The sequence below is a fragment of the Aquarana catesbeiana genome, linkage group LG01 (assembly GCF_042186555.1).
Source record: "Aquarana catesbeiana isolate 2022-GZ linkage group LG01, ASM4218655v1, whole genome shotgun sequence".
Taxonomy (NCBI): Eukaryota; Metazoa; Chordata; class Amphibia; order Anura; family Ranidae; genus Aquarana; species Aquarana catesbeiana.
Genome location: NC_133324.1, coordinates 625,402,066 through 625,420,239, shown reverse-complemented (window position 1 = coordinate 625,420,239; position 18,174 = coordinate 625,402,066). Strand labels below are relative to the sequence as shown.

The following is an 18,174-nucleotide window of genomic DNA, read 5'->3' as shown; positions in this document are numbered from 1 at the left end:
TGTTTTAGATGGGAGGGTGGGGAATCTGTAGATGGATGCTCCTATCCAGTATTGTTGCCCAAGCTGGTTTGGTTTAAACTGGTTCCCTGCCATATAAATATTAAAGTTTCCCTACCTTTGCTTATTAGGGTGGTAAAATTCTCTGAAAATACTGTATTCTAACAGTACTGCCTACTCAAGAGACTTGTTAAAGAGTTTAGAGCTACAGAGACAACTCCAGCAGATACACCGTCAGGTCTAGTTGACTATCAACAGGGATTATGTCTTCTGATCAAGAAAGTCTGGAGAACACGCTGAATGCTAGTAGGAGCAAACAGCGGGCTCCAAGCCGTAATTCAGTTATTATCAACCAGGCTGTTAATCGAAGTATTTTCACTTCTACAGTCTCCCCGGCTGCAGAACGCATTCGTTTTATTTTGGGTGAAGAGGATGAAGGCCCAGCACCCCCTCAACTATTCACTGAGCTTGATGAGCTACTGTCTGTGGATGGCCAAGAAATGGAATGGAAGGAGACAGCCAGGTGAGAACTAATTACTTTATATATCCATAGATCCGTATAATCTGAGCTATACTGATACCTTCATACTGAAGTGTTGTTCAGTCTTTTAGATTTACTTTATTACATTTGCTGATTTACTTAAACTGAAGCAATAATTTATTTGAGATGTACAGTAAATGGTCTAGTACATTTCATAATGGCCATTACAATCTAATATTAGAGTACCTTCATCATTTGCTGTATGCTGTTACCATTTGAAGTGTAAGAGAGAGATGAAAAATGACTTCATGATCAAAGTGTCTAAAAGTAGAAACATTTGTATTTCTTCCTTTCATTTTTTCCCCCAATAATCTTTATGTAAACATTAATAGAACAGATGAGCAGTACAGTTTCCAATTTTTAACATCATGGCACAAAGTGCCCATGTCCCAGTTGCACGCACAACAGTGTAATGGTTCAAAAGCAGTATGTGACACATTTGTCACATTCCACAAAGAGTATGAATATAGACACTGCTGCATCTTACACAATACTTCACATCACCTGCCTCTGTCCCATCTTTTAGCTCCAGACATTTGAAAAAAAGGAAAACCATGTAGGAAAATAGATTCCTTATATTTTCTAGCCTGAAATGACAGTGTGAGTCTTCTGAAAAATGTGGTTAAGAGGACTAGAGTTATAGTAAACATCTAAAACAGAAATACCCAAAGTTTCAGAAGTTCACTGGTGGTTTTTATGGTGTTAATGGAACTTGTGGTATACTTAATTTATATCTGTTGCTCCATTTTTCACTATCATTATAAGTTGCCATTTGCAACATCCAAATAAGTGATCCTCTTTAGGTCTCAGGGCTATCACCGGGCGATGTGAGAGTGACATGTGCAGCCAGTACATCAACTTGCAGCCAGCAGTGTCTGTGCACATGGTAATATGTCACTTTGATTTCATACACTGGTTGGGTCATCGGGCAGCTGCTATCCAAGGCAAACTACCGTGGTTTGTAATTCCATCTGGGAATTATTTGTTAATGCCTTGGCAGCCAAATGTGGTCTCGTTGCCCTTCAGACCCCTGTACTACACCAAGTGCAAAGACAAGTTTTTTGATTGCTAATCACATTCCAAACCCTTCATGTCATGCAGAATGCTGAGGACAAAAGGCATTTAGTCTATAGTAGGCACTGTACAGTTCAGACTTTATCGACATGCATGCAAGATATTAGTAAATCTGCCTACCACTATATATATATATATATATATATATATATATATATATATATATATATATATATATATAGTTATTATTATTATTTTATATATATATATATATATATATATATATATATATATATTTTTTTTTTTTTTTTTCTCAAAAGAATACATATTTAGATACTGATTATTCCCTTTGATTTGTCTTGTGGCAGACTTAAAGCTGAAGTCTACGTGTGATCTTCATTGCATAGTTATGTTAGTCCAGCTTGAAGCAATGTAAGCATGCATACCTCATACTGAAAGGACCGCTGGGGAAGCTGACAATCACTTTAGCAGTCGCTGTTACTACAGTGAAAATGCTTACATATATTCAGAGGTTCATATGATATGCACAGTTCTGGACTATATACCCCAATGTAGACCTCACTTGTTAGGATGATTTCAGCAGCCATTTTAGTTATTCTTAATTTCCAATATGCCCTATCCTTCCCTTTTTTATAGCTTTGTATATCTTTTTCCTTTTTCCTTTTATCTTTAATTCTCCTGGTTAATTGGGCAGATTTAAATTAAATACATTCCTGTATTCGCTGCTTCTCGTTTTGGAAACTCATTTGCAAACTGCATTATTTTGTATCATATATAACTGTCATTTACAGTCAGGCTTATGAGATTCTAGCAGTCTTTTTGTCCCTATACATGGGGGCTATGTCTGTAACAAAACTGTATTTTATGACAGAAAAGTCTGAAAAATATGGTAGGATGGAAGGAGATGGCACAATGAAAAATGATGTAAAAATGTAATTAAAGAGGAGATTCACTCCTCTGATATTCTTGTCTTGCTACTCCTATTTAGCTCTACCATGTTCAAATATCCAACATCAACATTGAAGGGCTGTAGGTTCCTGCCAGATCTCTGGGACCTGGCACACAAGAGGATTCCCAAACATGCACACACACTTCTGGTATCCGGGACCTATTAGATACCTTGTAGATATTCTGCTATTCTCTGCCACTTGCCAAATACCTGGCAGAGAGCAGCACCATGTCTACACATGGAATGCTGGAATATGGAATGCTGTGACACCCATGCGCCGATCAGTAAATCTGCCTCCTGGGATGTGTGAAGTGAACATCCAATGAGGCAGAAGGAGGGTCCCTATGTAATTCTCACTTAGGCAAGAAATCAGGATGTGCCCTCATATATCTGTCGTTACAGCTTTTCTTTAAAACTGAAAAAATGGAGAACTCACAGCAACATTTTTCCCATATTAAGCCATCCACCCAACTGCAACTTACAGTAGCAGAAGAAGATTATTATTAGGACTGCTGCAAATACATGAACTTTTTATGTTATATCCAGACATAATCTGGTCTTAAAGATCAGAATTATGAAACTTGACAAACTATAGATTCTGTCATTGTCACCCATGGATTGCTTGTTAACCTTAGCAGAGCTTGCCCAGTCAGTATGTAGGAGTGGTGCACAGACAGCTGCCCTGTAAGGAAGGGAGGATTTATTGGTCACATCCTTTTCCATTCTTTATACACACTGAAATAACATTAACTGGAGTCTAAGATTTTCTTTTTTTTAAAGCAAAAAGTATTAATGTATTACTTGACCAAAAAGAAAAAAAAAAAACTGATTCATTTTCCTTTAAGACTGGTTAGGGTTATGAAAATTATTATTTGTGGCTTGTGACAACCATATGTCCAGAATGAAGGGAATATAGAGAAGCATGGCCTAAATATAGAGCCATTTATCCATCTTGCATGCAGCTGTTTCTTACTTGTTAACTCTTGCCGGTGCATGATATGGAGGCAGGCTTACGTATATGTAAATCTGGTCACTAAAATATTGTATTACCTTTAACATGTTAATCTATCTTCAAAAATCATGTTTCTTGTATTTATTTATGCTGCATTTCTTAAATATACCTAGTGATCGTGTAATGAAGGTCCCTGTTCAGACACTTTTTTATAGGGTGATAATGTCAGTTGTACCCTTTCTCTGTTATCCAGTCTCACAAGCTTTTGATGGAGACTACACGTGACCATTATATGAAGGCATGAGCATTATGCAGGCATATTCCACTGTTGACACCATCAGGAAACCCACTCTGAGTAATGCCAATCAGCCATCACTGAAGTGCACATAGGCCACAGGAAATCAGAAACACTGAAATTTAATACATATTTTAGTAAAAAGTGAAAGTGACAATGATTTATGCCACACAGTGTTTTTTATTAGAAAAAGACTAAATGCAGTCAGTGTTTACTACATCATCTGTTAGGGTTTCATACACAAAAGTTTCAAAAGGGTGCTTAGAGCTTTAGTTGTTTCCATCCATCACCCCTAAGTGCTGGTCTGGAAGTGTTGAACTGTGCCTAATAACAGCAAAGTTATGAAGCACAGTACAATATTACAATCTCCAGATGTAGCACACTTTACTGGAAACCAAAAGCAGACTGATCTTCTTTGCAAGCTTAAGGTATATCTGAAGGCGTATTTAGCTGTAAGTATAACAAAAGAGAGTGCAGATAAAACATCCAGCTCACCCGAGCTGTCCCTTCTCCCCGTCTTCTCTCCCCAGTGCTGGCATCTCAACTGTGGTCACCCAGCTGTGACAGCTTTTGGCTTCACAGCCGGGTGCTCACTGCGCATATGCGGGTCGTGCTGCGCTCCCTGGTCCGGCAGTCTTCTGGGACCTGTGACATGTCTCAGTAGACTGCAGGGAGGGGGAGAGGAGAACTTGTCAAAACTAGGTACCTGCTCCACCCCCAAAAAAATGGCATTCCAAATATGTCAGGAGAAGAGGGAAGGACTACTTAAAGCAGAACTTCCCCATTTGGGTGGAGCTCCCCTTTAAATAAATTGCACTTACAAAGTTGCAATGTGGTTGGAGCAGGTAACCAGGCTAATCAACTCCCATTAGATGTCACAGTACAGATTCAACAACTGCTTTCCAGAAGTTATTCTTGTATCTGTACAGTGATCTGACATCCAATGGAGGTTGAATTGCCTGGTTATGTACTCTGATCAGGTTGCAACTTTATACGTGCATTTTATTTTTATGTTTAGATTAAAGGGTGTTTTATCTGCACTGTCTGTTCCAGGATTGATTGTATGACTTGGCTTAGCTAGACAGGAAGTCCCCTTTCACGGGGCGGACTAAATGGATCCACCTGTCCGTTTTTTAGGCGGACCCACACGGGCCATCCATTGCCCTCTATGGAGTGGCGGATGTCAATGGACATGTGTCCCTTGACACCCACAGACATCCGATCCCATCCACTAAAAACAGACAGATGGGGGATCCATTCCACATCTGTCTGGCGGATTGAATCAGATACATTCGACTGCCCATAGAGGAAAGCAGGCTATGACCGTGTCCGCTCTGCATCAACAGAGCAGACAAGGACCTGTCATTTGCCTGCTCAGTGGGCATCAGCAGACAGATTCCCTGATGAACAGATGGATCTTCCAGAGTCCGCCTGTCTGAAAGGTGCCGAAGGCTGACAGAAGCCTCAGGCTGGGTTCACACCTATGCGAATTGGATGCGGCTTACACCGCATTCCAATTCGCATGACATTTTAAAATATGTTCTTTTGAATGAGGCTGGTTCACATATGTGCGTTGCATTCGCACTCCACATTGCCCAAAAAACGTGTGCGTTTTATGGGCATTGCGGTGCGAATTGCAAGCACATTATCTTCTATGGGAACGCATCTGATTCGCAGATGCATTTCGTTGTGAACACGATAAAATCCTGACCTGATCCTGATGTAAACCTGACCTGATACTGATGCAATCCTGACCTGATCCTTATCAAAAACTGACGTGAAATGCTGAACAACTACTTTGTCAATTAGCTGTGAAAATGCAGCTTCAATTCGCACCGCACATGTGTGAACCCAGCCTCAGTGCTGAAGTTCACAGGCTGCTAATGGGGGAGAAACCACAGAATATTGGGAAGATAAGACACTAGCCTTCTAAGTTTAACTCTTTTGTATCTCCTTGGTAGCAGTTTGTCATGTCACCTTTTTTGTTTTTCTTTTCTCCCTCCCTAATCTGTGTTCTTTCGGGACAGTTTGTGTCATTCGTGCTGATTTTTTCCCCCTTCAGCAACAATAAATCTTAAAGCTGTCAGCAGATCAGCCTCTAGCTGCTCTGATTTTTGGCGTAATGCCAAGAGTATAGAGCAACTGAGCATGTGCAGAGAGCAGGGTGAGACAGTGCCTTACTGGATCTTAAACAGTATTGGCACTTATTTTTAATGTTTTACATAGCTATACCTGCAAAAGGAGCCAGCCTGAAGTGATCTATCAGGACCTAATTTTCAGACTAATGTTGCACTTTAACTTCTTCAGATCCGCGCCATAGCCGAATGATGGTCACAGAGCGGACCTGCTTTGCCCGGAGGACGTCTATTGACGTCCTCCCATGCCCGAGTGGCCTGCGCGCCTCCTGCAGGGCGCACGCAGCGCGTTCTGTGATCAGCGAGTCTATGAGAGTCGCTGGATCACAGATCGGAGTAAGGGGTCGATCCCGACCCCTTACCATGTGATCAGCTGTCAGCCAATGACAGCTGATCATGTGATGTAAACAGAGCCGGTAACCAGCTATTTTTTCTCCTCACGTGTTGTGTATGATTAGCCAATCATCATCTGGAAATACATATGTGCAAAAAGAATGACAGAAAGTGGCCAAAACATTTCAGCTCTGCAGATCATTCAGTGACCACTATCTAATGCTTATGGTTAGTCTGAGCCTGAGGTGACAGACAAACACAAGAAAGCATTTTAATAGCCTAAAGCTTTTTTTGGCTAAGAAAATGCCAATAATCCTGACAGGCACTGTCTATAAGTACCCTAATGCTGGTCACATGTTGTACAATTTCTTTTAGTTTTACCTTTTTCGTAAATTTTATTAGGGACTTCCATCCCATGGCACCATGGCGAGGTATGTCACTTCTGCGGTGCCCTCCTCCTTCCTCCTGTCACCTTCTGGGACCTGTGTGTGTCCCAGAAGACAACGAACCATTCAGAAAGCGTTGCGCGACTCGCGCATGCGCAGTAGGAAACTTCCTGTTTCCCTTAATAAGGATGCTGGCGCCTGCACCCGGAGCTGATGAACGGGTTGGCTTCAGATGCCGACATCACAGGCTCCCTGGACAGGTAAGTGTCCTTATATTAAAAGTTTAATTTTTTTCCCCCTGGCTGATTGATTGATCAACTTGAGTACAACCAGCCTGTCTGATTTTACCTGTGATTATTGCTAGTGGCTATTATAACCACTAGCAGTAATCACTGTGTTCTCCCGACGGAGACAGCTCACTGCACCCTCCCTACGGGAAAACACAATGGCTCCGTGGGAGGGATTCCCCCATTAACACTGACTGTGTTGATGGGGGAATCAAGCAATTTTCTTTCCTGCAACACATGGTTGCAGGAAAGAAAATCTCTCCATCTATGGCCAGCTTAAGAGAAGTTTATTGTTAGGGGTTTATATATATCAGTTAACAAAACTGTTATACTGCACTACACCTTTCTTGTTTACAAAAGTTTATTAGGAAGACAAAAAAATGAAACATTTACATATATGCCATGAGATTTGTACGGAATAGAGTATTGTAACAGGTACTTCATAGAATTAGGATGTAGTATCGCATTATACAGTACATTGGTATGGTAGGTAAGGGGAGCTTTTTAGGGATAAAGATACCGTATAAGAGAATCATAATAAAGAGGCCTAGTACAAGGATTTTAAAGAGCGTTATCATGTGAGGACCAAAATAACCATTTGTCATTAAAGATATGCATGCTATCTGACAGAGTATGATGGACCCTTTCTGAGAGTCTGAGAGTTTCCATTCTGGATTCAACCTGGGACCAAGAAAGATTATGTGATTTCCAGTTAAAAGCTATCATCCATTGGATGGAGCTAATTAGAGAGTAGATTAATCTGTTACATGGAAGAGGAATATCAGGAACCAAGGCGCAGAGGAGGCAGATTTGTGGTGAGAGGGAGATTTCCCTCTCAAGGGGTTTTTCTAATTTTCTGATTACTGCATTCCATATTGGCTTCAGGTATTTGCAGCTCCAGAATATGTGGATGTAATTGCCTTCTTCAGGGCAGCCCCTGAAACATTCAGGGGATGACGTGGGATAGAAGGAATGAATTTTGACTGGTGTCATATACCATCTAATAAAGAGTTTTAGAGGTGATTCTCTGAATGCAGCAGCACAATTGCTTTTGCGAAGGTTTTTAATCATTTTAGAACAACCCAATTCTGTTTCCCACCGAATCATAGGGCCAGATTTTTCAGGTTGATGAAGGTTATTGAGGTAGTTATATACTTGAGAGATCAGTCCCTTATCCCTAGGGGTAGAGATGCAGATATGTTCAAATAACGTATATGGTGGGTTGAGATATAGAGAGTAATTAGTATAGAAGAAGTTACGCATAAGGTTATATTGGGGAAGTTCTGTAGAGGGGAGTTTAAATCTAGATTGTAAAGAAGCGAAGGAAGAGAAATTCATATTGAGTGAGAGAGACTTTAATGTGATGAGATTATTTTCCAACCACAAATTAATGAAAGAGTTATCTAAAAACGCCTGGGGGAATCTAAGATCACCTAGAAATGAGGCTAAAGGGGGGTTTTCAGATATAAGTTTAAAGTTACCTTTAATTCTATTCCATAATTGAATAAAGTGAGAGATAATCGTATTACGTTTATTTAGGGAATTATTTGATTTTAGATTGGACCATAGGATACCTTTGAGGTTTAGAGGGAGTATAGAAGAAGCCTCAAAGGTTAGCCAGGAAATATTTGTGTCAGGAGAGAACCATTGAGCCAGCTGGACCAATCTGGCTGCTAAGAAGTATAGCTAGAGGTTGGGGAGTCCCAGACCACCACTATGTTGATTTCTATGCATAAGGGAGTAACTGCATCTGGGTTTTTTATTGTTCCATATGAATGTATTTATTTCGCGCTGGAGAGATTCAAGTTTTGTTTTGGGTACGTTAATAGGAAGAGTCCTGAAATAATAGAGTAATTTGGGGAGGATGGTCATCTTAAACGCACAAATCCTTCCGAGGAAGGAAATGTGATAAGTCGACCAGGTTTTAATTAATGAGCTTATATGGGAAAAAAGGGTAGGGTAGTTAGTTTTGTATAGCAAGTTATGGGAGGCTGTGATGAAAATACCAAGGTATTTGAATGAGTGCTGGGACCATAGGAAATTACATTTTTTTTTTCCAGAAGGGTTATTAAGCTAGAGGGACAGTCGATAGGTGGTATAGAGCATTTGTTGGTATTGATGTAGAGGCCAGATAATTTGTGGAAAGATTGGAGTTCAGAAAGGAGATTAAGGATTGAAACCAGTGGGTTTGTTAAGAATAGTAGGGCATCGTCTGCATATAGGCTAAGTTTAAAGTGATGCGATTCTTTTTGATATCCTTTAATGTTATAGTTATTTCTAATAGCAATTGCAAGGGGTTCTATGTCTAGGGCAAAGAGGAAGGGGGAGAGTGGACAGCCTTGTCTAGTGCCTCTACTCAGGGGGAAGAAATCAGAATTACTTCCAGGGATTTTAATTCTGGTTTGGGGGAGGTGGTATAGTGCATTAAAGCTGTGTATACATTTTTCCGAGATGCCAAATTTAGGTAATAGTTGATTTAGATAGGACCAATTGACACTGTCAAAGGCCTTGTTGGCGTCTTGGACAATGTTTGTGACTAATCTGATGTTATCGGCTATTTGTCTGCCTGGGATAAAACCCGTTTGGTCAGTGTGGATCAGGGAGGTGATAACTGTGGCCAATCTGTTTGCCAACAATCTGCCAAACAATTTGAGGTCATTATTAAGGACCGAGATGGGACGAAAGTTTTGGGGTAGGGTGTGATCTTTTTGAGGTTTAGGAATTAGGGATAAATTAGCCAGCAGCATGTCTTCTGGGAAATGACCACCTGATAGGATGTGGTTAAACATTTTGGTGAGGCTAGGGGACAATAGGGAGGCACATTTTTTATAATACGTAGTAGTAAAGCCATCTGGGCCTGGTGCTGTAGAGGTTTTGAGAGATTTTATTATGTCCAAAATCTCAGCCTCAGTACAGGGCTCATTTAGAGAAGAGGTTTGCTGCTGGTTAAGTTTAGGAAGTTGTAGGGAGTTTAGCCAGCCTAGGTCTGTGGGTTTTGGATGGGTTTGAGAGCCAGAGAGGAGGTTTTGGTAGAAAGAAGTGAAGATTTGGAGGACATCTTGAGGGTGTGACACTAAGTTTCCTTTTTGGTCTCGTAGTTTGTAAACGTGAGGGGGTTTAGTGTCTTGGTTCAATTTTCTGGCAAACATTGCTGAGGAGGAGTTGTCATGCAACAGAAATTTGGCCTTAGAGAATCTTAGTGATTTTTCAGTGTCCTCCGACAGTAGTGTATTAAGAGCTTTGTGTTTGCTTTGGATGAGTTCAGTTAATTCTTGAGACAAAGCATTATTTAGTTTGTTATATAGCTCATGAAGTTCTTTGGTGAGGCATTTAACTTCAGAGAGTTTAGCTTTATTTTTTGCTGCAGCTATGCTGATCAAATGACCTCTAAGAACTGCCTTGTGAGTGGCCCAAACAGAGGTAGGGAGGACCTCCTCTGTGGAGTTTGTATTAAAATATTCTTCTATATGTGTGTTGATAAGTTGAACTGTGGAGGGGTTTGAAAGAAGTGAGTCATTAAGGCGCCAATTAAAGGGGGTGGGAGCCATACCAATATGGGAGGTTTCAAAGACTACTATGTTATGATCTGACCATGGACAGGGAAGGATATTAGCTATGGAAGAGTTCGCTAGAAGGATGGGAGTGCAAAAAATATAGTCCAGACTGGCATAGAAATCAAGAGGGTGGGAGTAGTGAGTATATGCTCTGATTCCTATATTATGCGCTCTCCAAGAGTCAATTAGTTGTAATTTGCTAAGAGAGCGGTTAATAAATTTGCTGAGCTCCTTGGAGGAGGGGACTAACCTACTTCTATCTAGAGCAGGATGAGCAGATAAATTGAAATTGCCTCCAATTATCATGTGAGGGGAGATGGAGTGATCTAGTGTGTTAAAGAATTTATTGAAAAATGTTGATTGAGCGTCATTGGGGGCGTATAATGAGGCTATTGTGACTGATTTCCTGTTAATACTGCCCTTTATAATAATGAATCTGCTTTCATCATCTTTATAGATGTTACTGTATGTGGTTAGAAAATTATATTATTTTTAATAAAGATTGCAATGCCACGTGATTTATTGGAGAAAGTGGTATAGTGTATTTGGTTGAATGATTTGTCAAAGCATTGTGGGTGTTTAGTGGCGGAAAAGTGGGTTTCTTGCATCAGTATAATATCAGCTCCCAATCTTTTGTATTGTTTAAAGGCTTTTTTCCGTTTGTTAGGGGAGTTAAAGCCTTGGACATTATGGGAAAAAATTTTAAGTCGCATATTCAGGGGGAGAGGGAGTGCTAGTTGAGAGGGGGGGAAGTTAGCAGGGACCACACAAGGGGGTCAGGTAAAAAATACATGACAGAATAATAATAATCTGTATAAACACTAGTAAGGTAATAGGAGCATAATAAAGCATTGTTAATATCTATGTTTCATGTACCTCAAAAGAAGTAACCGAGTGAAAATAACTATTCTGAAACAATCTGAGCAAAGCAATTGTATGAGTCTTCCAGAACATAGAAAATTAGCATAAGTTGTCGTAAGGACTAAAATAACTGTAACTAAGAAAAAAACATAAGGGGGTTGGAGGACAGTGGGTCGTCCAACCAAGTGAAGAACTCAATAGGACAAACTCGTCCAGGTTCTGCCGGCGGAGAGCGCCGCAGCACTCCAGCGGGAAGCAAAGCAATGATCTCCACAGGCAGAATGGGGGTCAAACCAGCGACGGCAGATGGGCCAGGCAAAAATGATAGTAATTAGTATTAGTGAAAAAAAAAAAAGGTGTGCATGGTAGTAAAAAATTACCGACAATCCATGTCAGGCTATCAAAGAAAAGATAACAACAGTGTTCAACAGGAACAACCACAATACAGTAAATGCTGACATGGTAATATTTGTAGTTAAAGGGGGAAGCTAGAGTCAATAGGGTGGTGTGTGTCAGGTATAGAGAATCTCACAATTCTCAGGAATGTTGTCTTCCGGTGTTTGGTCCAGTTATCTGTGGGAAATCCTTTGTCCTTACCAAGAAGAAGGCGGATAATTTTGAGTCCGGAGAACCAGGGGGTGAGTAACCTGTAAGGGGAGAAAATTAAGGGTTATATCTGAAAAAAAAATGGTTGTTAGTGTGGGGTAGGAATCGGATTGAGACTCTGCTTCACGCCTCAGATTCAAGGAAGTCTGCAATTTTAGAGTCTTAGATTATTATAGTGGGAGGTTTCTGGAGATGTTGTATATGAGATGGTGGTGGGATGAGTTAACGAGTCTATGACCGTCTAAATCTAAGAGGGGCAACCTCTTATTCGCCCATCTGAAGCCGGGTGAAATGTCTATGCAACACGGTCTTGAGGCGTGAGTTGTTGCCATCTTCTCTGTTCCCTAAGGTTACATCTGGAGGAGGGTGTAGACCATATGGGTGATGATCTTGGGGTTACAGGGAGACGTTGTGATGGTTGTGGTTCCAGCAGTCCTAGCTTGATTAGTAAATCTTTTCCTTCAATGACATTATACACCGTGAACGTTGTGCCATTGTGCATTATGGATAGCTTAAAAGGGAACCCCCAACGATATTTAATTCTGGCGGTTTGGAGGATGTTGGTAACCTCTTTCATCCTGCGTCTGCGATCCAAAGTCGCAGGGGAGATGTCAGGATAGATCTGCAGCCTTATACCATCTAATTCAATGTTGGGTGAGTTTCTGGCGGCTCTCATTATATCTTCCTTAGTGACAAAGTCCTTCTTGCACAGTATCACATCTCTAGGAGGCTTGTCTGGAGTGGGTTTAGGGCGCAGTGCCCTGTGCATTCTATCACAGGCAAAGGCAGAGACTGGTTTGTCTGGGACCAGGCTATGGAAAAGCTTTATGATGGCATGCTTTAACTCTGTGATTGACTCTGGAATGCCACGAATTCTAATGTTGTTTCGTCTGTTTCTGTTGTCTAAATCTTCGATATGGGCTTGCATAAAAGAGAAGCTATCAGCCAGTCTCTCATAATCTTTCCTGAGATCATTGTGTGCAATGGCTAGTTCGTCATGTTTGGCCTCAAGTAAATCAGTGCGTCCTCCTATATTAGCAATCTCCTGTGAGAGAGCATTTGTAGATTTGTGAATTTCTTTTTCTAGTTTGTCTACAAATCTGTCATATATAGCAGACAAGCTTGCATCCAGGTCAGCTTTAGAGAGGGGATGGTTGTACTCACTGTTTTTAAAAGCAGGCTGTGTGGGAGCGCTGGAGGCCGCGTGGTGGCTCCATTTTGGGTCATCTTCTTTGCTGTAACTGACCTCTCCAAGTTCATTAGAAAGTTCGTCAGGTTGTGTGTGGAGCGGCGCGATCGTTTCTTTGTGTATGCTGGCATGCACCGGGGTGTCCCGCGGGGGTGATTGTGTGAATCGGGCGGATTTTGTGTGGAATTAGCCTCGGGGAAGCTGCCTGGCCTTCCTCGTCAGACAGAGCTCAGCTCAGCATCGTCCGTCTCGCATCGCGCCGCACATGCGCCCGTGCACTACACCTTTCATCCAATCTCTAACCTTTTGACTTCATTATTTTAAAAAGCTAGTTTATTAGAAAAGTAGAGCTGAGAAAAAGCTTTTGTGGGTATAATCCATGAGTTTTTTATTTAAAGCGGAGTTCCAGCCTCAAAAAAAAAAAATAAAAGTCAGCAGCTACAAATACTGTAGCTGCTGACTTTTAATATAAGGGCACTTACCTAATGTCAAGTCCCCCGAAGCTGATTCATCACAAGCTCGGGTGCAGGCCCTGCCATTGCAACTAAGGGAAACCTTCAGGCTTCACAGCCAGTTTCCTACTGCGCATGCGCGAGTCGCGCTGAACCTTCTGAATGGCCTCGTCACCTTCTGGGACACACACAGGTCCCAGAAGGAAGCGGGGGTGAAGGAGGAGGGGCCGATCCGAATGCCGAGATGATGTACCTCACCGCGGCGAGGTTAGGATGGAAGTCCTGCTGCAAAATGAAAAGAAAGGTACAAAACGGCACAACAATATAAAACGATATGCAAAAACGGGGGGGGGGGGGGGGGTGATTGAGTGACTAAGACCTGGTTTCAATTTATCCTGGAACTCCGCTTTAAGTTGGATGTTCTGCATAACTTGTACGGGGGCAAGTGGTGTGTCTTTGTCTTCATACATTGTACTGAAATGTGTCCTTCTTTCTCATCTTGGACATTTGGGAGGCATGCTTTCAGTATCTGTTCTGGAAGAAGTACTCAGATTAGTAGCTCTGAATTCACTCTGATTTTCCTTATATGTATGTTTGTTTTTGGGCAGTTTCATTTTGGATAGAGTAAGGGGATGGTTAAAACCCCTGTATTTTTTTTTCTATCTTGTCCCATCAGGAAGATTTTTTTTGTCTTTTGTCATCTTTGTCCCATAGCCAAAACAGGATGTGGGAGGAAATCCCTGCAAAGTGAGGGAATCCCTGGATGTCACCAGAACTAGTGTCCCCAAGTCCCCACTGGAAAATATCACCTCTATTTCTGTTCTGAGGACAACCCAACATTTAGGATTTTCTTTCACTGATAATGGGCACCAGTACAGAGAGAGGATGAATCTCCATAATGGGGACACAGACAGCAATAACAACCTGACAGATGTTCAAATCCCTCTCCACTCTATCCAAAGATAGTAAAAAAAAAAGTTTTGCCTTTAGATGTACATTAAAACAAAATGCATATACTGAGGTTCATATAGATAAGGAGTACATGATGGGGTTGATTTGTTATAATAGTAAAATCTGTTCACTTAGACCCCTTTCACACTGGGGCGTTTTGCAGGCGCTATAGTGTTAAAAATAACGCCTAAAACAGCTGCTCCATTCACTCCAGTGTGAAAGCCCAAGGGCTTTCACGCTGGAGCGTTGCGCTGGCAGGGCGTCAGAAAAAGTCCTGCCAGCAGCTTCTTTGGAGCAGTGAAGGAACGGTGAACTCACCACTCCTCCACCGCTCCTTCCCATTGAAATCAATGGGGCAGCGCTGTCATACCGCCGGCAAAACGCCGCTGCGGCGGCATTTTGTGGGCGGATTTAACCCCTTTTCGCCCGCTAGCGGGGGTTAAAACCGTGTCAAAAGGGGTCTTAGCAGAGTGTTTCTTTACTTTGTCAAGTGAATGGTAGTAAATAACGGGAGCCTGTGGTCCTTTTTCAATATCCAATCATATGCAGAGGAAATTAAACAGGATTTTTGCTAGCCCATGATTGGTTAAAGCCCAACTCAAGGCCAAATAAAAAATTTGGGTTTTAAATGACATGGTCATGGATTCATAATATTTACTGAGCTCTGTGGAAATTCCTTTAGTAAATAAACCCCATTTTAAACACAACAAAATGATTAATTAGTCGGCACAACCTCATCTCTTTTATATTTTACCAAAACATTGGGTGATATATTCCGTTTGTGTGCAATATAATTTTTTTTTTAAATTCTTTATTTTGACACTGAGCAAATACAGACAATTACATAATCTGTTGTAGTACAATGTAATAGACAGGTAAATGTGATACAGGTAAGTGGTTGCAAACAATTATGACAAAAAGAACAACTGACTCGACATTTCAGGTTATTAAAACAAGCATTACAGTCAAAGTTTGTGGGGAGGGTTCCCCGAGATATCAATACTGTCCCTGAAAGAGGCCTGAAAGGCACTCTAGGTTCTGAGTTGTTTGGTTGCTAACTAACTTCCTTGTCTGTGAGTAGTTGTCACTCAGTGAGATATAATGTTTTCTATGTATTTGGTAAGGTGGGGACTAAAGAACTGTAGAACCCATACATGGGACACAATGAGCAAGTAATGGTTGACAAGATTTTCTTTATATCTGTGCCAGTAAGGAACCCAGGCATGAGGATGCATTATACAGGAACGGGGGTCCCCCGGGGTAAGAGGAAAAATGTAAAGGGAAAAAAGGAGTTAGGGACGGTTCAGGAGGGGGGGAGGGGGGGGGGGGGAACAGGGGTAGAAGTAGAAAGGATATAGGTGATTAGCTACAGAGAAAGGGTAAAGACAGAATGAGTAGGTGCAGTATGACAGAGCAAGGGGTGGAGCCCCCTGCCTGTGACAGGCGCCAACCTGCTGAAATTAGATTGACTGAGCCATTTCTTGGAGATAGGCTTCTGTGTATACAAAATGCTGCCAGGGTCTCCAGGTCTCTCGAAAGGTCTCTTCTCTATTGTGCAGGGTGGCAGTGAGATCCTCCATGTCCCTTAATTCGTTTACTTTAGCAAACCACAGGGATAGTGTCGGTGGTCTCTCCGATCTCCAGCAGAGAGGAATACAGGCCTTTGCGGCATTCAGCAGCTGAATGGTGAGGGAGGTCTTATATTTCTTTATGGGTCGTTTTGACAGGTGGAGCAGGCAAGCCGCAGGATCACCCTCCAGGGAAACACCAGTGAGATGTCCGACCGTACGTGCCACCCCGAGCCAGAATGGGGCTAGCTTGGAGCAGGACCAGAAGATGTGTAGCATCGTCCCCTCCTCGGAGCCGCAGCGCCAGCAAAGGCTGGACACCTGGGGAAAGAAACGATGCAGGATGGTGGGGACTCTGTACCAACGTGTCATAATTTTATAACAGGTTTCCTGTACTCTAGTGGCAATTGAGGACTTCTGGGCGAAGTAAAGAATTTTCTTGCTCTGTACCCCAGTGAATTGGATTCCAAGCTCTTCCTCCCACTTGGAGATGAACTGAGGGATGTACCCCTCCTCTGGTTGGGTTAAGGATGAGTATATTAGTGAGAGACAGTGTCGGATCAGTTCCCCACGGTGGCAAATGAGTTCCAGTTCAGTGAGTTTACGGGTGATGCCTGATTTCCGTAGACAGCTTCGAAGGAAGTTCCGAAGCTGCAATCCACTCCAAAAGTCTAAGGGGGGGTCTGTCACCAATACTCCAGCTTCCAAAGAGAGCTGACCATTGGGTCCCAGAAAGTCGTACAGGCGCCATTTCGTGCCCATTGCCAGTCGTTTAAGTTGTGGATTCTGTGTACCAGGGGGGAACTCCGGGTTGCCCAGAATCGGAACCATGGGAGATGGCTGTGGGGATACCGAGGAGCGCCGGAAAACTTCTCTAACCACCATTAGGGTGCTGCCCAAGGTAGGATGTTCCACAAGGTCTTTAGGGAGTGGTGAGGTGATCCAGGGCCAACTCTTGGCTGTCCCCCCGGAGTCCTCCTCCTCCATGGCGACCCAGTGCTTTGCCTCTGTGTGGCAGTGCCAGTCCACCAGCCTGGTTAAGTGAGCTGCTCTGTAGTAGGCCTTTATGTCCGGTAGGCCGACCCCACCCCTGTTCTTTGCCAGGTAAAGGAGTTGGAGTCTCACACGGGGTTTTCGGTGAGACCAGACGAAAGCCCGGAACATGGAATCGATTTGTTTAAAAAACGTTGAGGGAAGTCGGATGGGGAGCGCCTGCAGCAGGTATAGCACCCTTGGAAGCAAGGTCATTTTGAGGGCGCTGCATCTGCCGAACCAGGTCAGCGTCAGAGAGTGCCAGTGCAAGAGGTCAGTTTTAAGGCGCAGGAGTAATGGGGCAAAATTGGCCGAATACAGTTCAACCGGGTCTGTGGTGATGTCTACTCCCAGATACCGAATATGTTTGGTTGCCCATTTCAATGGAAAAATTGAGCGTAGGCGTTGAACATTCCCTTTATCTACCGTTATGTTAAGAACGGAGGATTTTGTCAGGTTGATCTGAAATGATGAGAGCTTGCCATATTCTTGGAGGGATTCCAGTAGGTTGGGGAGAGAAGTAAGGGGTTCTGTTAGGAAAAAGATAAGGTCATCTGCGAAGGCAGCCACCTTGTGAGATCCCGATGGCTTCGGGTAGCCCGATATGGCTGGGTTTGCCCTTATTGTGCATAGAAAGGGTTCTAGGGATAAGATAAAGATCAGGGGGGAGAGGGGGCATCCCTGACGCGTGCCATTTCGAATATCGAAGAAGTCCGATCTTGTCTCATTTACCCTAACCGATGCGGTGGGGTGCGTGTAGAGGGAGAGGATCCACTGAAGCATAGAGGAACGGAGGCCAATGTGCTCTAGGGTTGCCCGGATGAAAGACCAATCAACGCGATCAAAGGCCTTCTCCGCGTCAGTTGACAGCAGGAGAAGGGCTCGTTTGGTGGTCCTTGCCGAGTGAATCAGGTTAACGACTCTTATGGTGTTGTCCCTTGGTTCTCGTAGCGGTACAAAACCAGCCTGATCTCTATGAATCAGGTTTGGTATATGGGGGAGCAGTCTATTAGCTATGATTTTTGCGAAGAGCTTGAGATCCGAATTCAGA

General features: G+C 42.7%; 1 protein-coding gene across 4 annotated transcripts in view; it reads left to right on the top strand.

Annotated features, from left to right (window-relative positions):
• Positions 1-18,174, top strand: part of SLC4A4 (solute carrier family 4 member 4) — a 349,252-nt gene that overhangs the window by 225,020 nt on the left and 106,058 nt on the right. For all 4 annotated transcript variants that reach the window (XM_073600633.1, XM_073600617.1, XM_073600610.1 and 1 more), the window contains exon 4: positions 385-520. In XM_073600633.1, the coding sequence (XP_073456734.1) occupies positions 385-520 (136 nt within the window). The remainder of the gene's footprint in view (positions 1-384; positions 521-18,174) is intronic.